Raw genomic sequence first — 27,345 nt, forward strand, 5'->3', positions numbered from 1 at the left:
GAGCTAGTCCATCATCTTATGTGCTACACCTCATTTTTTACCTTCAACCAGCAAATCTATCTTCAAAAAAGAGGAGTTCCAATGGGTAGCCCTCTTTCTGGAGACCTCTGAGAATTAGTAGTTAGAAAATTGGATAGCCAAATCCTTGAAAACTTCAAGAAATCATATTCTTGAAATCATATTACACACATGTTATGTTGATGATATTCTTATTATTTGGAGATTTAAGCCAGATATAGACAGTGTTCTGCAGGCTGTCAATTTCAACCTGTTTCGGCTTAAGTTAAAGTTAGATCAACATGATGATAAGATGGCACACTTCCTCAACCTCCAAATATACCTATAATATGGTTGTATACCATAATGTATACCATAAGCCCATCTACAATCTTTCCTCATTTCCTCAGCATCTAATGACCCATTTACTTATAAAATAGCTGCGACAGGGCTCTTATCAGAAGAGCCTTTACCCATTGCTCTAACATCAAGGATGTGCTGCTAGAAATAGAATGCATTAAACACATTGCCATAGCCCATGATTACAACAGTAAACTTATAGATAGTCTAGCTCACATGATACATAGGTGCTTAGAAACAGAAAGGATAAATCCCAGACCTCTTAAAAAGCAAATAAAATGCATTGTGGTTGATTTTGACCCTAGAATGATTCAAGCATATAAAATCATTGCCAAGAAGGTCAAAGCTGATCTTATGTACAAATGCAACCCTTTGATATATAAACTTCTGGCTAATGCAGTGAAGCCAGAAAACCTGGAATATACTCGGTTCCACTAGAGGACAACAGATTTAATCTGATTAAAAATTTAATATACATAGGCTCAACCAACAGATCACTTTCAAAAAGGATAGTTGAGCATAAATACAATACACACAATAATAAGTTTAATACCACCCTAGCACAATTTGCAAGCGAGCCGAATGTAACAGCCAACTGAGAAGAGTCTAAGAGTTTAATTCCAATACTCGATAGTTATAAACTTAGAACAATAGAAACACTAGAAATCTTTGTGAATTTCCTCAAAGAAAATTGTATCAATAGCAGAGATGCCAACTTGCTCTCCACCACTTGGAAATCACTCCTTGTTAATTAATGAACATAATCTGTTCCAAGACTTTGTTTGATATCTGAATTGTTCGTTAACCAATTATCAATTTACCATAGGTTTTTATGCAAATTTGATTAATTCATTCTGGAGACTCCAAAAAATAAAAAATATATACTTTCTTACTATGCTTATTTATATGTAATAATAAAAATACATATATTCACAGTCTTGCATTTTTATTAGTCAGGCGGTATGGAGTCTCCCAAGGCCCGACAGCTCTCTCACCCTCTTTTACAAATTACAAATTACAAATTTTTATTAGTCATGTTTTTTCCATTTGTGGAGGTTAAAGAATCTGTCCAATGTCGATTGCTTTTCTCTTTTCTTCAGAATTTTTCGGAAGTAATTAATAGCATTGTAATTATAGAGATCTCCAAGCCTATTAACCTCATTCTGGTTTGGATGACCATTGTTCTGACATCCTCCCACTTCTTCAAAAGATCTTTAATAGCAGATATCAGCATCGGTCCTCTTTCATCTTCTTTTTCAAAAGAAAACACATCTTGCTGAGTTTCTTGGTATTCTTCTGTTGTCACATCAGTTTCAGGTTCCATTATGAGCTCTAAAATGCTCTTTATTTCTCAGATGTGATTTACATTACTCCTTTAGCTGCTTAAGAGTTCTTGATATATCTTTCATAGCTAAGAGTCTGAACATAAAAATTTTCACAAAAGTGTTCATTATACAATTTGTTTGCTGTCCAAACTGTTCATTAACTGATCACCCACTGTATAGAAAGTTTCTAACATCACTCTAATACTATTTACTTTTTTTTCATTAAATGAGCAAGAAAGAAAAAGAGAATTGATATAAGTATAATATTTTACAATATCATGGAAAGTACTATTAAAACAAAGAGCTCAAGTAGCTAACACCAATAAAGTATTTTGATACTTTTGTATTTATNTAGAAAAGTTAAATAAAATGAAGCTTGCAATGTCATAACATTGTAAATGCTAATTTTCTCTAAATGTGTGTTATTGAATTGAATTATAAATGCAATGGTTTCTGCTGCAAAAAATATTGTGGTTATATTAGCACTGCAAGTGACTGTATTTTGATGTTTAATTATGTGAAGCCATTATAGGTTAATTTTTCTCACAGTAATGTTCCAAGTTAGGTGACGAAAGACTTTATTGAAGTCTTTCGTCACCTAAGCAAGTTTCAAAAAATACTTTTACAACAAATGCATTTCAGGCTAATGTAGTGTTTTAGCTCCCTTCAGTGATGTATGAGAATACAGAAACAATTTAAAACTTTGGTATACACTTTCCAATTAAAACTTGTAGTATCACAGTAGTATTACACTTGCAGTATTACAGCAGAACATCATTAGGACATCGTACTTATTACATAGTACTTACAAGATATATACAGTAGAGCATCGATTATCCGACCCCTGATTAACCGTCACCTTGGTTAACCAACCACGTTCTAGTCAGCAAATTCAAATGTCTGCTAGTGATGTGACGCTACAATATTTGGCTATGTCTTGGCTACTTTAATATTATTTTTACGTGTTTTAGCTGGCAACACTGGATCGACCATGAAAGGGAACCATTATTTAAACGAGGCTTAATTTTCTAATTTTTAACTATACAATAGCGATGATTATTATTTTTTTAAAAAATTTGATAGGCTTAACATGGAGGAAAATTCAATGCGAAGTAGGTTAATAGCAATATACTAATATACTAATTACATGGGATATAATAATATACTACACTAATAATGGATTTTTTCATACTTTTCGGTTATCCGACTTTTCANAATAGTAGTTATTCTCTGTGTAGTTAAATCTGGAATTAAAGCAGCATCTAGGTTGTTGTCTCTCACTATTATACCACTTTTCGGTTTTTCTCCGTTTCTTGTAGTTAATACTCTCCATCCTCCGAAGCTTACTATTTTATTGTTCAAAGTATAAGGTTCTTGTATTATTAATAGGTTTACATCTAAGTCATTGGCCGTCTTTATTGCGAGTGAGCTTGCCGCTTTACTGTGTTGCATATTTATCTGTAAAATACGCAGATGTGAAGAGTTTACATCGTAGTTACTATTGATTGACAGAGTTGAATTATCAGAAGCATTGTCGTTACTATTTTGTTTATTTCTTTGCATAGTAGTGCCTTTGGGTAACCGAGTGATTATTTGTTTGTTTCTATATTCCATAGTCAATTCTTTTTATGATCTGTGTTTTCAGTTTTATTAGCACTGGGCATTCAGCACTGAATGCGTTGTGATTCGTCGGTAGTTTCTTTTCCGGCGGGAGGTTCCTGTTAGTTAATTTGCAATTATGACAAGATGGGATGGTGTTTGTTAATTGACATTCTTTGAAGCGATGACCTCTTGAGCAGTGACTACACCTCTGCTGCTCGGTACAATCACGTGCCATATGTCCGAAACCACAACATCTGTAGCAGCGTCTCACTGGTACAAAGTCATCCACTCTTATTGTGGTCCAAGCCATCGATATTGTCTTGTGAGCTATCAGTATATTTCTTATGCTCGGAGTTACAGAGATTACAACGTGATGACAGTTCTCCTTTGTTTTCTTTCCTTTGATAACTGTGTTAATGGTACATTTTTCTTCTATGTTATCTTTTTCCAGACCCCTCCAAATGTCATTTTGTCTGGTCATTACTTCTATTATCTCCTCTTCAGGGATACACTGTGGGACGTTTAGTAATATTACCCTTGGTCGTTTGCCTCCCGATGTTCTACATTTAATCTTGTCTTTTATTTCTTGAATCTTTCCTATTTCCTCTTTTAGTTTCTTCCCATCTTCTTCACTCCCGACCCTTATGCACACACCATTGTCTCTTATTAATTTAACTTCTTTGATTTTAACCCTTATTTTGTGTGGCTGAATTTTATCAAAAATCTGCTCTGTGATCTCTTTTATGTCTGTTCGCGCACCTTCTTCTTCATCACTTGGGTACACCAGTACAGCGCTATTGCCTCCTTGTTCACCATTGTTATTAATGGTTTTCGTCGTATTGCTTGGTTTCAAGTTGGATTTTGTTACTTCAGCGTAAGTAAGGTGCCCAGCAAATTGGTTGGGTTGAGAGTTCTTGATCTTTATTTCATTCATTGTTTCTAATAAGTTAGGAAGTATATTGTTTTGTTCCTCTCTTTCTACACGATATGCTGATACAATTCCGTACATTTGATGCACCGACGCAAAAAGCTGCGTCACCTTGTCCTTAATTTCTTTACGTTCTCTTGTTTTAATGTTTCTATGACACGATTCAGGTAAGAGATCTAGAATACGTCTCATTTGAGTTCTTGCATCTTTAAGGATTTTACTCTCAATTGTACAGGGCGATGTATCATTACCTAAGGTTTCATCGGAAATCCTCGGTTGTGTGCCCTTTGCCATTAAATTTCTTAATACCCTTGTTTCTCCCATGGTGGTATCCATAATAAACCCAATAAGGTAATCAAAATACACACCCAACGTCAATGAATACCGAGTCAATAAAACAATAATTATAACTATGGAAATACTTAAACTAGACCTCAAATACTCCTCGAAAGCGAAATACAATACTAACCTTAAGAAGAAGTTTTACCAACAAAACCCACAAAATAAACGTATGTTAAATTAATTTAATTACAGTATATCCTAAAAACAGTCACCCCTACTCTGAGGTGAATGAAATAGTGTCCGTCTAAAAAAAAATAAATTTAAAACGACCGTTGAGAATAAACAACCAAAACAGAAGCGACCGTTAAAATCCGTTGACAGTTAAACCGTTATGTTTAAATTTATCCGTAGCTAACAATTATAAAAATTTAAACCGGAATATCTCCCCAAAAAATAAACCCAGCAACCCCAAATTTATACCAGATATAGATAATAGTAAGCTAAATAAAACCCCTAATTTCCGTCCCCCTCTGACTTATACCCCACCCGTTAGATCTATCCGAAAAACGCGAATTTCAAGTCCCCCTAGCTCCTCCCCTAATTGTCCTAGCCGAAATTTTAAATGGTATACGAACCACCTCTGTTAGCTCTTTCGAACGATGTGTCTGATGTAAGTGTGTATCCAAAATTCCCTCCAAAATTGCGATTCAAATAGAGAGCACAAAATGACACAGCCTATTCTGACCAAGTTTTTTCCAATCTTTTTTCAGGGTCTAATTTGATTATATAGAATATTCAGGTCAATAGTCAGTTTGTATTAATAATTTTAAAATTGAATAAAATTTTGATAATTATTTAATAATTTATACCAGTGGTGCCCAAACTATAGTCACTGGGCCAAATCTGGCTATGGCACACATTAATCTGACCTGCAAACATATTTCATACATCACTTATAAAATAATACAAATATGCCTACTTTTTGTATTTATAGAATACACAAATATTTATGGCCACTTATGTATTACTTATGTACAATTTGACTTGTCAATTTAAAAGTTTGACAGGCCAAATCACTAATTTATGCCATTGATAATAATAAATAATCATCTACAAAACTTTCATTTATAAATTAAAATTAAAAAATTATGAAATCTTAAACTTACATTCATTAATTCATGAAAAATATCATTAAATTTTAACCATCCTTCTGTATTCAAAGAAGATCCCAGTGACCAAACAGAACAAAACAAAAATGTGCACTATTAAAATTTAAAAAATCTTTTACATTTTAAAATATTATAAAAATTATGATAATAAAGCTTATCTAATGTAATAAATTCAAAACTATTATTAATTCTTACTATTATAGAGTAACTAAATAAAGAAACATTTTAACAAATATTATATATATATATAATAAAGTACTTTTATAATTTCCTCCTTTATACATTATGTTATGATAGTCCAATGCATTTCTATTTCTTTTAATGATAAAATATATTATTTATACATTACTGTGTTATTTATACATCATTAATCTATTCATTATACAGTTTCATTTATACATTGTTTCCTTTCTGATAAAGATAACAGATATAATATTCTTATCAAAAATGTACTCAGATTTTCTAAAACATGTTTGTTCCATTCTTGCATCATTTTCTTCAGATATTTAGAATCAAATAATACAAAATTTGGCCAACCAAATATATTAAATGGCTTGTTAATGTGCCCTTCCTATATACGATGTTTCCTATTTTTTTCCTCTTCCTTTTCCTTCGTTTGAGATTACTCTGGCTAGAATGGATGGTGTTTGCCTGGATGCACTTTCATAATGACAGCATAAAGGGCAGAGTACAACTGATTGGTAATGGATAATTTTTAAGAAAAAACAAATGAACAAACGACTTTTCCATTTTCTGCAGAACAATCATTGTAAGAAGAAGGACAAAAGCAATTTGGTAAAAAAAAATGTTAGAAAGATGGAGAAACATTTTGAAAGGAGTTTTATGTTAATATATATATCCTGTATTTCAACATAAAACAGAACATACAATTTGCAGCAAGAAATCAGTGTATCCAGTGCAAATAGTCAACCAATACAATAAATTTTCTTTCTTTTTGTCTATCTTTACAAGTACTATCCTATATACTTTAACTAAATAATCCTTTATTTACAAGTATTTCATTCAACAAGTAAAATATCCAAAGGTTAAAACGTACAATTTATTCAATTGTTTCTTCTACATATGCATTTCAGGTATAGCACTGAAAAGGGGCTGAGAGTTCATGTCAACCCGAAGTGCGTATGTAAAAGAATTGAATAAATTGTACATTTTAACTTTTGGATATATTACTTGCCAAACAAAATACTATACCTATAAATATAGGATTATTTAGTTAAAATGTATAAGAATACAGCAAACCTATAATTAAGAAAAATAAGAAAAGTACTATCCTATTTATTTAGACCTCATTCATAAATTGAATAGAAAGCTGCAGTTCAAGGCCAAAATTGTCAGGTTACTCATTTTGTGTGAAAAATTGAATAATTTCATTATTGTAGAATCAACCTGTGTAAAGAATGTAATTTAAAATATAACATTTCTTTTGCTATTTTCATTTTATAATTAATCTGAGTTATGGACAATATAACTGTTAACTTTACAATTGTCTCTCAAGGGAAGAAAGATGTATAATAGATTATTAACTAATGAGTGTGAAATAATCACAATGTTAGAAAGTTTACAAATTTATAATATCCTTTGCAAAAACAAAAGCCCAAAAGTAAATAAGGTTTATTTAATAAAAAACATTTAATTTAAGAATATAATTACAAAATTTTAAAAATTTTGTAATTATATTCCCCTTATGTACCCTTATTGCTAACAGTAATGAACTCTATATTAATTAAACATTCATTTAAAGCTGTGATAACATAAATTTGTCAAAAATATAAATAAGAGCTTAGTTCTCAAGCTTGTGGTGCATCTTGACTTAGATTTTAATTATACTATATTTTGGGCTAGTTATTTGTCTTTTTGATCCATACACAATAGAACAAAAAAATAATAATGCTTTCCATTCCTTAATAATTAATTAACAATTTATTGTTATATGATTTTGTAATAAAAATAAATTAAACCTATATAATAAGTATAATCATGTAGAAATGATTGCAATTATTACTTACTTCAAGCCAAACAAAGAATACTTCTTGTAACATGTTTAATTTCTCATTTATTATATTTTGTAATGAGCAATCTAACAAATTCATTAAAGATTTTATACGATTTATTTCTGATGTTGGTGATAGTTCCTGAAGGAAAATGTGTAAAATATAAGAAAAAAATAAAATGTAATAATATATGATATTAACTAACAAATTAAAATTATGCATTTATGTTTATATACATGGGGTGTCTGCAGAAATTTTCAAGGAGATAAAGCTTGGACACAAATAATTAGATCAATAAATTTTTATTTAATTTTTTTTCACAAGTAAATTATAGAATCAGTATTTCATCAATACAAAAAGACAGAAAAAGCATTTCATGGTCGAGGATGTAAGGTTACACATCTCAGTCACTTTTACAATTATAATTTATGAAATTTTTTATTTGATCCTATGTATGGTTGCCAGACATCCTCTTTCCCCCCCAGACATTCCTCTTTTTGGACAGAATTCTTTTGTCTGGATTATTTTTTTATTGATGTCCTCTTTTATCTTCTTTTTTTTGTAAAATTGTTTCACCATGACACATTTTCACATCATTTTTCATTTTAATTCAAATTTCAGGAACAAAAATCCCTGTTATTTATAGATCTGATTATTTGAATGCATTTAGTGAGATGACAGTACTGAATTAAAACATGTGTGCCATTAGTCATTCGTCACACTAAAGCTTCTGCAACTAAAGTGGACTCCTTCGAAATAATTCAATTGTTTCATATGAATAGGGCTTTCAGAACCACAATTTTGGAGTGATGTTAAAAAATTTTTAGTGTATTAGAAAGAAAAGTGTGTGGGCATAGATGGTTCAACTATTATTACTAATACAACATTCCAATACAAAGAGAGTCACAAATAAACTCCATAATAAGGTTATAAGATTTACGAATACACCACTAACCAAACACCTACAACTAAAAAATGCCACAATGAAATCATCTGAGATACCAAGGCTATTTGGCTATGCTAAAACTCATAAATCAGGCAAACAAATATGGCCCATTGTGGACAAATAGAGATCCTCAACGCTACCCATCAAGAAGAGTTTAGATGAGCTCCTCAGAGACCATTTGAAAGATTATAACTACACCATTTCGAACACTTGTGAACTCATCGCTGAATTAAAAAATATTGCTCTAACAGATCAAGAGTATGTTACAGTTCTAGACTTTGAATTGATGTAGCCATCCATCAAATTGAAACTGTGCTTCTGTGCCCTTAGAGATTTCCTCTTTCAAGCTGTTCCACATAAGCCCAAACACCACAAGCATATTTTAGAGCTAGTCCATCATCTTATGTGCTACACCTCATTTTTTACCTTCAACCAGCAAATCTATCTTCAAAAAAGAGGAGTTCCAATGGGTAGCCCTCTTTCTGGAGACCTCTGAGAATTAGTAGTTAGAAAATTGGATAGCCAAATCCTTGAAAACTTCAAGAAATCATATTCTTGAAATCATATTACACACATGTTATGTTGATGATATTCTTATTATTTGGAGATTTAAGCCAGATATAGACAGTGTTCTGCAGGCTGTCAATTTCAACCTGTTTCGGCTTAAGTTAAAGTTAGATCAACATGATGATAAGATGGCACACTTCCTCAACCTCCAAATATACCTATAATATGGTTGTATACCATAATGTATACCATAAGCCCATCTACAATCTTTCCTCATTTCCTCAGCATCTAATGACCCATTTACTTATAAAATAGCTGCGACAGGGCTCTTATCAGAAGAGCCTTTACCCATTGCTCTAACATCAAGGATGTGCTGCTAGAAATAGAATGCATTAAACACATTGCCATAGCCCATGATTACAACAGTAAACTTATAGATAGTCTAGCTCACATGATACATAGGTGCTTAGAAACAGAAAGGATAAATCCCAGACCTCTTAAAAAGCAAATAAAATGCATTGTGGTTGATTTTGACCCTAGAATGATTCAAGCATATAAAATCATTGCCAAGAAGGTCAAAGCTGATCTTATGTACAAATGCAACCCTTTGATATATAAACTTCTGGCTAATGCAGTGAAGCCAGAAAACCTGGAATATACTCGGTTCCACTAGAGGACAACAGATTTAATCTGATTAAAAATTTAATATACATAGGCTCAACCAACAGATCACTTTCAAAAAGGATAGTTGAGCATAAATACAATACACACAATAATAAGTTTAATACCACCCTAGCACAATTTGCAAGCGAGCCGAATGTAACAGCCAACTGAGAAGAGTCTAAGAGTTTAATTCCAATACTCGATAGTTATAAACTTAGAACAATAGAAACACTAGAAATCTTTGTGAATTCCCTCAAAGAAAATTGTATCAATAGCAGAGATGCCAACTTGCTCTCCACCACTTGGAAATCACTCCTTGTTAATTAATGAACATAATCTGTTCCAAGACTTTGTTTGATATCTGAATTGTTCGTTAACCAATTATCAATTTACCATAGGTTTTTATGCAAATTTGATTAATTCATTCTGGAGACTCCAAAAAATAAAAAATATATACTTTCTTACTATGCTTATTTATATGTAATAATAAAAATACATATATTCACAGTCTTGCATTTTTATTAGTCAGGCGGTATGGAGTCTCCCAAGGCCCGACAGCTCTCTCACCCTCTTTTACAAATTACAAATTACAAATTTTTATTAGTCATGTTTTTTCCATTTGTGGAGGTTAAAGAATCTGTCCAATGTCGATTGCTTTTCTCTTTTCTTCAGAATTTTTCGGAAGTAATTAATAGCATTGTAATTATAGAGATCTCCAAGCCTATTAACCTCATTCTGGTTTGGATGACCATTGTTCTGACATCCTCCCACTTCTTCAAAAGATCTTTAATAGCAGATATCAGCATCGGTCCTCTTTCATCTTCTTTTTCAAAAGAAAACACATCTTGCTGAGTTTCTTGGTATTCTTCTGTTGTCACATCAGTTTCAGGTTCCATTATGAGCTCTAAAATGCTCTTTATTTCTCAGATGTGATTTACATTACTCCTTTAGCTGCTTAAGAGTTCTTGATATATCTTTCATAGCTAAGAGTCTGAACATAAAAATTTTCACAAAAGTGTTCATTATACAATTTGTTTGCTGTCCAAACTGTTCATTAACTGATCACCCACTGTATAGAAAGTTTCTAACATCACTCTAATACTATTTACTTTTTTTTCATTAAATGAGCAAGAAAGAAAAAGAGAATTGATATAAGTATAATATTTTACAATATCATGGAAAGTACTATTAAAACAAAGAGCTCAAGTAGCTAACACCAATAAAGTATTTTGATACTTTTGTATTTATAAAAGTTCAGTGAAATACAAAAATGATTTTTGAGATTTTGTCAGATATATCTTTCTTACTGTTTAAAAATTATTATAGAAAAAAAATTATAACTTTTTGCAAAAGTAATAAATTTAAATCTCTAACTTTACTTACTAATGTTTGAAGTTTATGCACAACATGTAATAATGGTGGGCAAAAGTAGTTGAATAAACTCATTAATCTCATTTTGCTATTTTCTGTAACAATATCAGGAAGAGCTCTTAACCAAGATTTAAATATAGGTTCCCATCCTAAACTTGATGGTTGCATATATATCATTCCACATCTTGATACCTGAGATAATTTTAAAATAAAATTTATAATCAAGTATTTATGGTATCAATCCTTCAATATTATTTGAATAAATAATGTATGTACAGTATTGAAAAAAGTTATTTGACTTACTATGGTTCTAACAAAATTTTGAAAGATTCAATTATACATACGCTTATAGATACATGTGATAAATGAATAAAATGTATCTTTTGAAAAGCAACTATTCAATTTATTTAATTCTTCTTGTATTATATCTAATCAGTATATTTGGAACTTTATTGTCAAGAGGTTTAGAGATTTGTTTTTATTTATCTATTCATATAGTTATATCTATAATTTTCAATGATATTTTACATTCATTAATACATCTCAATGCCTAATTTAATAAGTGATTAATTTTAAAAGTTATTAATCTAACATCAAAGTTTAATTTTATGCTTATTTTTAGAAATTAAATATTCTGAAATGACTATCATTTAATTACCATATTTTCACAAATTGACTGGCATGCCGTATATAACCAGACCTGCATGCCAGAAATCTGGCACACTGGTTAAACTGTGACTAAAAAATAAAATTAATAAGATCTAACAAAACTAATTGTTAATAAATATTAAAGAAAACTTTCAGGTACAAGTAAAATAAAATAATAACATTGTAATTTGACTGACTGACAACCAGGAAGAGAGTTTTATAAAAGAAAAAGACTGTTTGTCTCTCTCTAATCTGTGGCTGGTTCTTGCTAAGTAACTTGTTTGGCAATCAAGTTATTGTATGGCAACCAGGGCAAATATGGCATTCAAAATTTTGTTCATAGGCCAAATTGTTTGAAAAGAGAGGCATTCAAAACCTGAGGTGTTTGACTGTATATATCATGATATAGTTATAATATAGCTATTTTATTTTTGACAAATTGTTTATAAACAAATTAGGAATTTAAAAAAATTGTAATAGTGGCTTTAATAAATCATCAATATTTATTAATACAATGAATAAAAAATATTACTTTAATAATTTNAAAATGTGCACTTACTGTTAAATATAATGTTTTCCCAGTTCCAGTTGGTCCAACTAATAACATTGGTATTTGCTGGTATATTAATAATGATGATAAATATGAATAGCGTACAGTATCAATAGTTGGAATAATAAATTCATTAATATTTGAAGTAGGTGTGATTTCTATTTTTGAAACCTCATTCTTCCAAAGACTCCATTGTCCAAGTATTGTTGAATTCTTTAAGAAATACATTATTAATAAATGTACTTATAATTCTATAATTTTCTAAATTTTTAAAAATAGAATACTGTTTTAAAGCAAGTTGAAACTATATATTCCATGAAAAGAGTCTTATTATATATATTCATGGCAGGGGGACCTGAGGTCTGAAGAAGTACTAAACAGTTGGTAACAGCTCTGAGTACAATGGAAGCTGAATACATATGTCAACATGTGTGAGGGATATAGGTTAAATAAAAGAGATGCTCGGTTAACTTGAACACAAATCATTGAAAGAACCTACAATCATTAATTGCGACAATCAAGCAGCAATAGGTCAAATAATAAAACCAAGCACATAGCTGTGAAATACCACTTCATTCAAGAGAAAGTTACAGATGAAATGATACAAATAGAGTATGTATATACTAAAAGAGACACAGATGACATCCTTACAAAACCCCAGGAAACTGAACCTTTTTTTGATCCACCACAACAACATAAGTAGTGAAGAAATCATCAAGAATAGATAGAATCCCTTTGAGAGGGGGATTGTTAGTGGAAAGAAAATAAATATGTTACATGCAGAATTTGAAGTGGCAACACCGTGTAAAACCCCAAAAACACAAAGGGAAACAAAAAAACTAGTCAAATCAACCTTTTCATGTACGACTACCAACATGTAGATGTGTGTTCGTCTCATCCTGTAGTGTACCGTAGTTTATATAGTCAAGTTAGTCTTAATGTTATATAATAAAATATGACAAAAGATCAGAGAGTCTCATTCTACCAACAAACTTGTATGAAAATATATATTTTTTCAGAATTTCCAGCAGAATAGTTCTTTATACATTAACTTAATATATTGACTTTTGCAATATCCAATGCTAGATGATATAAGTTATAGTATAAAATAAAATAAAATTTATTAGTGTTAATGTAATTTTATATTAGTGAATTCATACTTGAAGTTTTAGTTACTTTTACTTCCATTATGATGTTTAGGATTCTATTAATTTTTTAGAATACAAAGTCCAAATGCATAGATCAGAAAGGAAGTTTACAAGATCTGTTATTCAAGATAAAATTTCAATACTGCTGATATTGTTATACAGATGCTAAAGCTCAATTGACAAGAGGACAGTCTTCTTGTCAATTGAAAATACAGGATGAAAGTGTCCTACTGACACTTTCTTTCAAATTCTTTCTGATAGTACACACTTCCTTTCATATTGTCAATTTACACAATTAAAATCAAGAATTTAATTACTTAGATATTAATTGTGTAAATTGAAATAAAGATAATATCACTAGATAGCTAACATATTTACATGATTTTAGTCTTAGTCTAAATCAAATTAAGTTTAAAAACACCATTTGTGTGCAACTTTCTTAATGTGCCTATAGCTACTTACTTATATTTAAAATCAGCTGTTTATTATTTTTTTGAATAGTAAATGATCAAAATTAATTATTGTTTGTTCTCTTTAACTTTCTCAAATNAACATTGTTAAATTTATAAATTTATAATTAACATTGTTAAATTTATAAATTTATAATTAACATTGTTAAATTTATAAATTTATAATTAACATTGTTAAATTTATAAATTTATAATTAACATTGTTAAATTTATAAATTTATAATTAACATTGTTAAATTTATAAATTTATAATTAACATTGTTAAATTTATAAATTTATAATTAACATTGTTAAATTTATAAATTTATAATTAACATTGTTAAATTTATAAATTTATAATTAACATTGTTAAATTTATAAATTTATAATTAACATTGTTAAATTTATAAATTTATAATTAACATTGTTAAATTTATAAATTTATAATTAACATTGTTAAATTTATAAATTTATAATTAACATTGTTAAATTTATAAATTTATAATTAACATTGTTAAATTTATAAATTTATAATTAACATTGTTAAATTTATAAATTTATAATTAACATTGTTAAATTTATAAATTTATAATTAACATTGTTAAATTTATAAATTTATAATTAACATTGTTAAATTTATAAATTTATAATTAACATTGTTAAATTTATAAATTTATAATTAACATTGTTAAATTTATAAATTTATAATTAACATTGTTAAATTTATAAATTTATAATTAACATTGTTAAATTTATAAATTTATAATTAACATTGTTAAATTTATAAATTTATAATTAACATTGTTAAATTTATAAATTTATAATTAACATTGTTAAATTTATAAATTTATAATTAACATTGTTAAATTTATAAATTTATAATTAACATTGTTAAATTTATAAATTTATAATTAACATTGTTAAATTTATAAATTTATAATTAACATTGTTAAATTTATAAATTTATAATTAACATTGTTAAATTTATAAATTTATAATTAACATTGTTAAATTTATAAATTTATAATTAACATTGTTAAATTTATAAATTTATAATTAACATTGTTAAATTTATAAATTTATAATTAACATTGTTAAATTTATAAATTTATAATTAACATTGTTAAATTTATAAATTTATAATTAACATTGTTAAATTTATAAATTTATAATTAACATTGTTAAATTTATAAATTTATAATTAACATTGTTAAATTTATAAATTTATAATTAACATTGTTAAATTTATAAATTTATAATTAACATTGTTAAATTTATAAATTTATAATTAACATTGTTAAATTTATAAATTTATAATTAACATTGTTAAATTTATAAATTTATAATTAACATTGTTAAATTTATAAATTTATAATTAACATTGTTAAATTTATAAATTTATAATTAACATTGTTAAATTTATAAATTTATAATTAACATTGTTAAATTTATAAATTTATAATTAACATTGTTAAATTTATAAATTTATAATTAACATTGTTAAATTTATAAATTTATAATTAACATTGTTAAATTTATAAATTTATAATTAACATTGTTAAATTTATAAATTTATAATTAACATTGTTAAATTTATAAATTTATAATTAACATTGTTAAATTTATAAATTTATAATTAACATTGTTAAATTTATAAATTTATAATTAACATTGTTAAATTTATAAATTTATAATTAACATTGTTAAATTTATAAATTTATAATTAACATTGTTAAATTTATAAATTTATAATTAACATTGTTAAATTTATAAATTTATAATTAACATTGTTAAATTTATAAATTTATAATTAACATTGTTAAATTTATAAATTTATAATTAACATTGTTAAATTTATAAATTTATAATTAACATTGTTAAATTTATAAATTTATAATTAACATTGTTAAATTTATAAATTTATAATTAACATTGTTAAATTTATAAATTTATAATTAACATTGTTAAATTTATAAATTTATAATTAACATTGTTAAATTTATAAATTTATAATTAACATTGTTAAATTTATAAATTTATAATTAACATTGTTAAATTTATAAATTTATAATTAACATTGTTAAATTTATAAATTTATAATTAACATTGTTAAATTTATAAATTTATAATTAACATTGTTAAATTTATAAATTTATAATTAACATTGTTAAATTTATAAATTTATAATTAACATTGTTAAATTTATAAATTTATAATTAACATTGTTAAATTTATAAATTTATAATTAACATTGTTAAATTTATAAATTTATAATTAACATTGTTAAATTTATAAATTTATAATTAACATTGTTAAATTTATAAATTTATAATTAACATTGTTAAATTTATAAATTTATAATTAACATTGTTAAATTTATAAATTTATAATTAACATTGTTAAATTTATAAATTTATAATTAACATTGTTAAATTTATAAATTTATAATTAACATTGTTAAATTTATAAATTTATAATTAACATTGTTAAATTTATAAATTTATAATTAACATTGTTAAATTTATAAATTTATAATTAACATTGTTAAATTTATAAATTTATAATTAACATTGTTAAATTTATAAATTTATAATTAACATTGTTAAATTTATAAATTTATAATTAACATTGTTAAATTTATAAATTTATAATTAACATTGTTAAATTTATAAATTTATAATTAACATTGTTAAATTTATAAATTTATAATTAACATTGTTAAATTTATAAATTTATAATTAACATTGTTAAATTTATAAATTTATAATTAACATTGTTAAATTTATAAATTTATAATTAACATTGTTAAATTTATAAATTTATAATTAACATTGTTAAATTTATAAATTTATAATTAACATTGTTAAATTTATAAATTTATAATTAACATTGTTAAATTTATAAATTTATAATTAACATTGTTAAATTTATAAATTTATAATTAACATTGTTAAATTTATAAATTTATAATTAACATTGTTAAATTTATAAATTTATAATTAACATTGTTAAATTTATAAATTTATAATTAACATTGTTAAATTTATAAATTTATAATTAACATTGTTAAATTTATAAATTTATAATTAACATTGTTAAATTTATAAATTTATAATTAACATTGTTAAATTTATAAATTTATAATTAACATTGTTAAATTTATAAATTTATAATTAACATTGTTAAATTTATAAATTTATAATTAACATTGTTAAATTTATAAATTTATAATTAACATTGTTAAATTTATAAATTTATAATTAACATTGTTAAATTTATAAATTTATAATTAACATTGTTAAATTTATAAATTTATAATTAACATTGTTAAATTTATAAATTTATAATTAACATTGTTAAATTTATAAATTTATAATTAACATTGTTAAATTTATAAATTTATAATTAACATTGTTAAATTTATAAATTTATAATTAACATTGTTAAATTTATAAATTTATAATTAACATTGTTAAATTTATAAATTTATAATTAACATTGTTAAATTTATAAATTTATAATTAACATTGTTAAATTTATAAATTTATAATTAACATTGTTAAATTTATAAATTTATAATTAACATTGTTAAATTTATAAATTTATAATTAACATTGTTAAATTTATAAATTTATAATTAACATTGTTAAATTTATAAATTTATAATTAACATTGTTAAATTTATAAATTTATAATTAACATTGTTAAATTTATAAATTTATAATTAACATTGTTAAATTTATAAATTTATAATTAACATTGTTAAATTTATAAATTTATAATTAACATTGTTAAATTTATAAATTTATAATTAACATTGTTAAATTTATAAATTTATAATTAACATTGTTAAATTTATAAATTTATAATTAACATTGTTAAATTTATAAATTTATAATTAACATTGTTAAATTTATAAATTTATAATTAACATTGTTAAATTTATAAATTTATAATTAACATTGTTAAATTTATAAATTTATAATTAACATTGTTAAATTTATAAATTTATAATTAACATTGTTAAATTTATAAATTTATAATTAACATTGTTAAATTTATAAATTTATAATTAACATTGTTAAATTTATAAATTTATAATTAACATTGTTAAATTTATAAATTTATAATTAACATTGTTAAATTTATAAATTTATAATTAACATTGTTAAATTTATAAATTTATAATTAACATTGTTAAATTTATAAATTTATAATTAACATTGTTAAATTTATAAATTTATAATTAACATTGTTAAATTTATAAATTTATAATTAACATTGTTAAATTTATAAATTTATAATTAACATTGTTAAATTTATAAATTTATAATTAACATTGTTAAATTTATAAATTTATAATTAACATTGTTAAATTTATAAATTTATAATTAACATTGTTAAATTTATAAATTTATAATTAACATTGTTAAATTTATAAATTTATAATTAACATTGTTAAATTTATAAATTTATAATTAACATTGTTAAATTTATAAATTTATAATTAACATTGTTAAATTTATAAATTTATAATTAACATTGTTAAATTTATAAATTTATAATTAACATTGTTAAATTTATAAATTTATAATTAACATTGTTAAATTTATAAATTTATAATTAACATTGTTAAATTTATAAATTTATAATTAACATTGTTAAATTTATAAATTTATAATTAACATTGTTAAATTTATAAATTTATAATTAACATTGTTAAATTTATAAATTTATAATTAACATTGTTAAATTTATAAATTTATAATTAACATTGTTAAATTTATAAATTTATAATTAACATTGTTAAATTTATAAATTTATAATTAACATTGTTAAATTTATAAATTTATAATTAACATTGTTAAATTTATAAATTTATAATTAACATTGTTAAATTTATAAATTTATAATTAACATTGTTAAATTTATAAATTTATAATTAACATTGTTAAATTTATAAATTTATAATTAACATTGTTAAATTTATAAATTTATAATTAACATTGTTAAATTTATAAATTTATAATTAACATTGTTAAATTTATAAATTTATAATTAACATTGTTAAATTTATAAATTTATAATTAACATTGTTAAATTTATAAATTTATAATTAACATTGTTAAATTTATAAATTTATAATTAACATTGTTAAATTTATAAATTTATAATTAACATTGTTAAATTTATAAATTTATAATTAACATTGTTAAATTTATAAATTTATAATTAACATTGTTAAATTTATAAATTTATAATTAACATTGTTAAATTTATAAATTTATAATTAACATTGTTAAATTTATAAATTTATAATTAACATTGTTAAATTTATAAATTTATAATTAACATTGTTAAATTTATAAATTTATAATTAACATTGTTAAATTTATAAATTTATAATTAACATTGTTAAATTTATAAATTTATAATTAACATTGTTAAATTTATAAATTTATAATTAACATTGTTAAATTTATAAATTTATAATTAACATTGTTAAATTTATAAATTTATAATTAACATTGTTAAATTTATAAATTTATAATTAACATTGTTAAATTTATAAATTTATAATTAACATTGTTAAATTTATAAATTTATAATTAACATTGTTAAATTTATAAATTTATAATTAACATTGTTAAATTTATAAATTTATAATTAACATTGTTAAATTTATAAATTTATAATTAACATTGTTAAATTTATAAATTTATAATTAACATTGTTAAATTTATAAATTTATAATTAACATTGTTAAATTTATAAATTTATAATTAACATTGTTAAATTTATAAATTTATAATTAACATTGTTAAATTTATAAATTTATAATTAACATTGTTAAATTTATAAATTTATAATTAACATTGTTAAATTTATAAATTTATAATTAACATTGTTAAATTTATAAATTTATAATTAACATTGTAGTTTCAAATATATTCTCTTTAGATATTCTCATAATTCTGCACATCAAAGCTATTTTGAAATAAAAACTTCAGTATCTGTCGAATAAATAAGTTAAAAAAGTTTTATATTTATTGTTACATTTTCAAAATTATAGACTCATTTTGATTTGAACGTTGATTGGGTTTAATACTTAGTAATTGACCTTTATATTCACACTGTCATCTGTCCATTATCTGTAAAATTATTCTATAACAACAACTGCCGTTCAGCAGTTAATGGGAATCCTCTTCCATTTACATGTTTTATTTCATCATCAATGATTTAAAATATGAACAATTCCAGGTTTAGAAAAATTTACACTGAATTCAGAATTCATCTTGAGAATAGATTTTTAAAGGATTACTCAATCTCATATTACTCTCACTCTTTGTAATTGTCAATTAATAATTTTGTTAATTCATCCCATCCTGTTTACAATATTTTTTAAATAAATGATATCTATTTTTATCTAAACTTTATGATGAATAAATCAATATGGCAATAAAATAATATGGCAATATGGCAACTCACTCAAATTAAAACACTGTCTAAATCTGCTATTGAGTCTGGATAGTAGGTCAAATAACTGGTTTCTAATCACTTCTAAACTGTGGCAAATGTTTCTTATTTGCCACAGAAATGAAATTTTTCTGAACTACAGTCTGGATTATCTCTAAACCATTGTCAGCTTCTAAACATTGTCTCCACAATTGGGGTTAATGTGCAACTTAAAAATATATAAATTTTAATTTGAGGTTTTATACTTCAATGAAATTTATAAATTAAGTTATTTTTTTCTGAATAAAATAATTTTAAAACTAAAAATATGCTTCTTACTTCAGCTTTAGCAAATTCACGATAACTCTTGGCTAAAACACCATCATTCCACTCATGAGAAAGAGTATCAAAACTACCATATAACTGTTCAATCGTAATAGATTTTGGATTAATTATTCTGTACTGTACATGATGTTCGTCCAACAAATTCTAAAATAAAAATTACAATTATATATTTTAAACTGATGATAATACATTGTGAATATTGACAAAGAATATAACAAAGAACTAGAAACAATGTCCTAACACATTTAGCCAACAGATTAGCTGAATGTGTTGAACATTTTTGTTTTAGTTTTCAACTTTTTCTGCTCTGTAGACATTATATTATTTCTAGTTTGTCTGATTATAAATTTGAATTTTGCTTTGAACATGGGTGTTTTGTGATTGTCAGACTTTTACTTGAGATTATTATTTGGGAAAGTTTAAAAGCTGCTAAAAAAGCAGTGTCATATGTATTAATATAACTAAACAAACATTTGTTGTATGACAAAATAAAATATTAAAAAATTAAAACTGAGCTAAATTTTGACACTCCAGAATCTATATCTAGAATATAATTTTAATCTGAAGCAATGCAATAACTAAGCAGGTGCAACAGTCACTCAGGCAAAGGGTCCTAAAATAGGGTGTAAAAAATTACCAGTATTATATTTCTATTTTTAAATTTTACCACCATAGGGACGTTTCATAACGTTTTTTAGTAAGTTGAAAAATAAATAACTAATTTCTATTGTATTTGTTTTTTTATATTTTTTCCAAAAAAACAGGGAGACAAAAATAAAATCTTCTACAGGACACACGGAAGCTAATTATGGCACTGATCTAAAGTATAATGTCATAACATCTAATAAGTTTTATTTGATGGAATTTTAATCTTTTCAATTGCTAGAAATAGCTAATAAATAATTTTTTTTTTCAATTACTTAATATTTAAATATATTTATATATCATAAATAATAAGTAAGAATCTGCTTTAATGGAGTTTACTTTAATAACAAGTTTCTCTCAAGTACTTTTGAGCAACCAAACTGATCATCAGATGTACAAGCAAATTATTGTTTACTATACTTTTAAAGAAATTAGAGGTTTTTGCATCAATTACCTATATACCTATTATACAGGGTGGTGCAAAAGTAGGTATACAGTTGAAAATCTGAGAAATATAAATGTATAATGTTGATTATTATTATTTTTATTATCTTTTATTAGTTTGTTTTCTTTATTTATTTGTGATTTAATTTGTACATAAAAATAAAATTTTTTTCTTCCTATTTTCTCCCTATATGTTTTTTCCATAATAACAACTGTATACCTACTTTTGCACCATCCCTGTATATTAATGTGAGTATTTAATCTAATAATTTTTGAAAATAAATGTTTTAGTTTTTTGTATATTCATAAATTTTGAAAATTTTAATATAAATTAAATAGACATTACTAAATTTAAATATAAACAAACATATTCTATAAATACAAATCTTTCAATCAAACATAAATTTAGAATTATTTTTTATATAACTATTTTAATAAACAAAATATTAGATATACAAACATTATCACAGATATCACTTAATGTAGCAGCCAATATTTTATAAGCTGATGTCTTTCCTCCAAAAGGATGCCCAACAATCATAAAACCATGTCTAACTATCATCATTTCATAAATCTGAAAAATAATTTGATAACTGATTAAAATGACAGATATTTTTATAAAATAATTTAGAAATACTTAAACAGGTGATAATTATATATAATTATTTTTTTAATTATCATGATGTCGATTTGAAAAATTATCATGAAATTTTTTATTAGATGAAGTTCTTGCATCAGTTTTATCAAAATGCAGTTTTCTAAAACAAACAGGCTTAAATTAAAACTGAAGTGATCAATCAAAGTTTCATTTGGCAAGATATGACAGAAACTATTTTTAATGTTCCAATAATAAATTTTTGAAAATATTTAATATTAAATTAATTATTTTGGATGTTTAAAGTAAATATTTTAGAAAGATAAAACTAAATAATATATTGTTCATATAATATTAAAACAGAGATATTTTTGCTACTAAATGGAAATTACGTACAACTAAACTACTGTAATATGAAACAATTTATATTATCTTTTAAATTGGTACATTATTTCAAATGAAAATGAATGGATTTGCATTAGATGTAAATTAATTCAACATATTGTTTATCGCACCAGATGACAAATAGTGTGTTCACTTTTATATTTAAAAAAAAAAGTGAAAACATATTTAAAGTTTATAAAAACTGTTTTATTATTACATATACCAGTGTTTCTCAATGGGAGTGATATCGCCCCTATGTGGGCGTTTTTCCATGTTCAGGAGGCGATTAGTAACAATTTATATTTTATGAGGCAAAAAAACAATTTTCTGGGCAATATAGTAAAACATTATATTAAGAATAATTAGATATTTTATTCGTTATATCGTACAATAATTAAACAAATAACATTATATAGTCACTAATCTATTCGATGCAGTATGAATTTGGCGTTAGCCTTGCCCCTCGACATCGGAATTTTGTAGTGAAGGGGGTGATACTATGTAACGATTTTATTGAACGGGGTGATACTACATTGAAGGGGGGCGATGATTCGTTAGAGGTTGAGAAACACTGACATATACAGTATACTGAGCAAGGAAATAATAATGACAACAGAGGAAAACTATTTTTATACAATTAATTAATTTGATAACCAACAATTTACATAGAAATCTTTTTATATATTTTTCCTAACTGATACATTATGTATCAAAAATTTATATACTGTAAGGTCTCGTTTTATGCGGTGGATACGTTCTGCAGAAAAGCGCATATAAAAAATTCACATAAAAAAAGACTTTACTTGCCTTGAAAAAGTAGGGATACGTTCCGTAATTTTCTAAAATCGCATAAAACCAAAACAACGAGTTAAAATTAACTTAAAACCGCATAAAAAAGTTTGCAGAAATTAAAAGAAATAGGCTGCTTAATAAATTACTTCGAATGTCTGAAAGAAATTCATATAAAATTTAATTTCAAAACAATTACAGTTTATACCTTTCAATGCGAAACTCAGAATGATGTAATAGCGACTTGTCGATGGTATCATGTACAAGGGGAATCCCCGAATTGCAAAAGCTCACTCTAAAAACAAATCACTGACATCTGGATGTGAAGAGTTAATTAAAACCCCTTTAGTTCCTCGCCCGAGTTAACTCGGGCAGGTTACATAGCGTTACATAAAACACGGTCCTTAAGGCCATTTTTGAAATTTTTTTTTGAATTTTTGGAATGTTTTTTAAGTCTCCAAATTTTTTAAAAATATTTAAAAATATACGGCCAGCTAGTGTTCACCCTACTTTAAACCCTTGTCCTCCCGCGACGTCTATGAGAATGCCCCGGGAAATCCAACTCCAGCTGTGTTCAAGGTCATCCAGATGTGTAAACAATGACTCATCGGTGTTAAATTTCACAGAAGGGCGAGACAAAGGAAGTTAAACTTTGAAGCTTTTTCTTCAAAATTAACGCATTTCTTTCGTTTTTTTCAGTTTTAAGTATTTTTTATGTTTAATTACATTTATATCAAAAATTGCTAGGAACTAAAGCGATTAAGGTAGATCTAGCTGTCCTTTACATCCATAAACGTTATATGTCAGTGGAACAAATGGAGTGAGCTTTGAGCGTTCCACAATTTTTGGAGACTGTCTATACGCGGGCTTCCTAAACAAGCCTATATGTATGTTTATCCAAGAAATGTTTGGATGAAATACAAACCGCACAACTTCAAAATCACATAAAAATAATCTGCATAAAAAGAGACCTTACAGTATATATATATAAATGAGGATGCTTATTTGCTATACACTCCTAGGCCATTCGACCAATTGCTACAAAACTCAGCAGTTATGTTCAATTACTTCTAGCTTAGATCATGTCGTACATTCCATCCAAAATTATCAATTGGATTTTTATATACCAATTAATTTCTGTGTACATTTGATTGCTGGCTTTACATGTAGCATAATCTATTGGCAAAAAATTTAACAAAATAATTAACCAAATATAATTCTTACAAAAAAGAATATAATTTAAAAAAATATATATTATATTCACTGAATTAATGCAACAATGATATAGCACTGTAGATGTGCCATTTTGTCATTACTGTAACATGTAGCACATTGCACTTGCTTGCGTGGAGTGTAGTAGTGTTTTGCCCCTGTACATCATACTTTTCCTGTTAGCAACAGAGTCGCGCTGGTTATGTATCTAACTCCATTCAGGGAAATTTTTCAATTGAAATAACATAATTTGCAGTACAAATCAGAAGTTCATATACAGATAAATCTGGTTCTTTTCTCTTACAATTTCCATGTCTAGTTTCAACTTTCATCTATCTAACTCAGTTCTCAAGATTAAAGAAGGTCAGAGACAGATGGACAACTGGAAATTTATAGCTATACAAATTTTTTCAAATTGCAGCCCAATAAGTATACTCCAGTAACCAAGTGGATAAAACCACCAAACACCATTAATCAGTTGTGGATTTGCGCATGGTCAATGGACTGGCCAAGTAGAGTTTTCTGGGTTTTCTTTACATTCATAACACTTACACTGGGGCCAGCTTTACATAAAAGTCTTTTTGGAATGCACCTTGGCAGATTGCTCACGTGTTGCATTACCATAACCAAATAAACCAAACTAATCCTAATGAGCAATTATTTACTGTAACATCATCACAATGCTAAGCTACAACTTTTTGTCACCATGTTTTCAATTCTTTTTGTGATGATCTTGCTCCTGTTCATCATTCTTTTCCTGTTAGCAATAAAGTCATGTTGGTCATACATCTAATTCCATTTAGGGAAAAATTTTAAATTAAAGTAATATTATTTCTATTTCAAACTAGAAGTTTGTATATAGATAATCTGGGCCTCCTGCCCAAAAGTTTCCATATTTGGTCTTGACTTTTATCTATCTTACTCCTTTCTTGAGTTTAAGGAAGAACAGTCAGACAAACAGACAGACGGGATGATAGTCAGAATTTATAGGTCTACAATTTTTTTCAAATTGCAGTCCAATAATTTTTCTATAGATGCAATATTTATGAGAACATAATTCCCACACAGTTTATACAATCTGTTGCCAATATTTAAACACTTTATTATCATATAAAAGCAATTATTCTAGTATTTTTACAAGAATTTTTTATTTAAAAAAGTTTTATATGAAGTCTTTCAGATGTAAAGGTTAGCAACTTTGATCACATGCAGGACCATCACAACCTGTCTAAGACAAATTATTTTTCACATGNAATTCCCACACAGTTTATACAAACTGTTGCCAATATTTAAACACTTTATTATCACATAAAAGCAATTATTCTAGTATTTTTACAAGAATTTTTTATTTAAAAAAGTTTTATATGAAGTCTTTCAGATGTAAAGGTTAGCAACTTTGATCACATGCAGGACCATCACAACCTGTCTAAGACAAATTATTTTTCACATGTTAATAATAGACCAGGGTATTAATTAGTAGTTGTTGATCATCCTCTCTCTTGGGAGGAGGTCAACTACTACTTTTGGTCAAATTACTTTAACTCCTTTCTGCAACAGTCCCTTTTTCCTATTGGACCAGCAATATGGTGTCATTTGAATAGAAATTACATAATTCAAGATTACCGATGAGCACAAAATATGTTTTAAGTATATTTTGAGGGTGATAAGTTTAAACATTTGGTCTGTCTTTTGCGAAATTTGATTCATTGGCAGATTACTATTTGATATTCGGCTGTGAATGGTACAGTTTCTTAGAGTTAACATTAGAAAATATTATGATATCTGAAAAATTTCAGATGTATTTTCAATTCCTGTCTATTTGACCATTGAATTTGTGTATTAAGATAAACATGACAATGATAGGCTGGAGTAACCAAACTCTTTTATATGGTTTTCATTTTAAGGTTGTTATATTATAGTATTTGATTTACATAACTATGAAGGTTATCTTACATATCTTACATAAGGGTTACTGAGTGTCCAATCTAACACATTTTAAAAATTTTTTATTCCTCTACTGTACACAATTTAAAGAATTTTTAAAATGTTTTAGATTGGTTACTTGGTGTGATAAACCCTTATGTAATATAACCTTTGTAAATATAAATCAAATACTATAATATAATATAACAAAAAAGTTAGAAATACAAAATAATCTAAATAATCTTAATCTTTGCTGCTTTTATTTTTTCCTGTGCATTGCCGAGCTCATCTGCTAGTTATAATATAAATTTTAAATTTTACATAATTACATAATTTTACATAAATTTAAAATACCTGTTGAATTTTTTCCAAAAAGAAATCAGTTACTTCAAGATTATTCAAATTACAATTTTTTGTTATAGCTTCATTTAATATTTTGTAATCTATTTTCAGCAATTTAATTTGTGGAAATAAATCTGAAATAATTCCCTAAAAAAACACTTATTGAATATATATTGTTCTTTTTTAAATGTATTTCTGTATATATTTATAATATGAATATACAAACATAAATTAATTTTACAAACTGTACTTA

General features: G+C 24.7%; 1 protein-coding gene across 1 annotated transcript in view; it reads right to left on the minus strand.

The window, feature by feature from the left end:
- The window catches only part of LOC111625990 (dynein heavy chain 7, axonemal-like), a 149,670-nt gene that overhangs the window by 93,234 nt on the left and 29,091 nt on the right, over positions 1–27,345 (minus strand). Inside the window, exons 20-24 of the mRNA XM_023369258.1 lie at positions 27,105–27,239; positions 22,308–22,421; positions 20,753–20,902; positions 13,537–13,564; positions 12,370–12,602 (exon numbers count right to left, since the gene is read on the minus strand). Of these exons, the coding sequence (XP_023225026.1) occupies positions 12,370–12,602; positions 13,537–13,564; positions 20,753–20,902; positions 22,308–22,421; positions 27,105–27,239 (660 nt within the window). The remainder of the gene's footprint in view (positions 1–12,369; positions 12,603–13,536; positions 13,565–20,752; positions 20,903–22,307; positions 22,422–27,104; positions 27,240–27,345) is intronic.

Source organism: Centruroides sculpturatus, unplaced genomic scaffold, assembly GCF_000671375.1.
Source record: "Centruroides sculpturatus isolate CEXI.00-Female unplaced genomic scaffold, Cexi_2.0 scaffold63, whole genome shotgun sequence".
Taxonomy (NCBI): Eukaryota; Metazoa; Arthropoda; class Arachnida; order Scorpiones; family Buthidae; genus Centruroides; species Centruroides sculpturatus.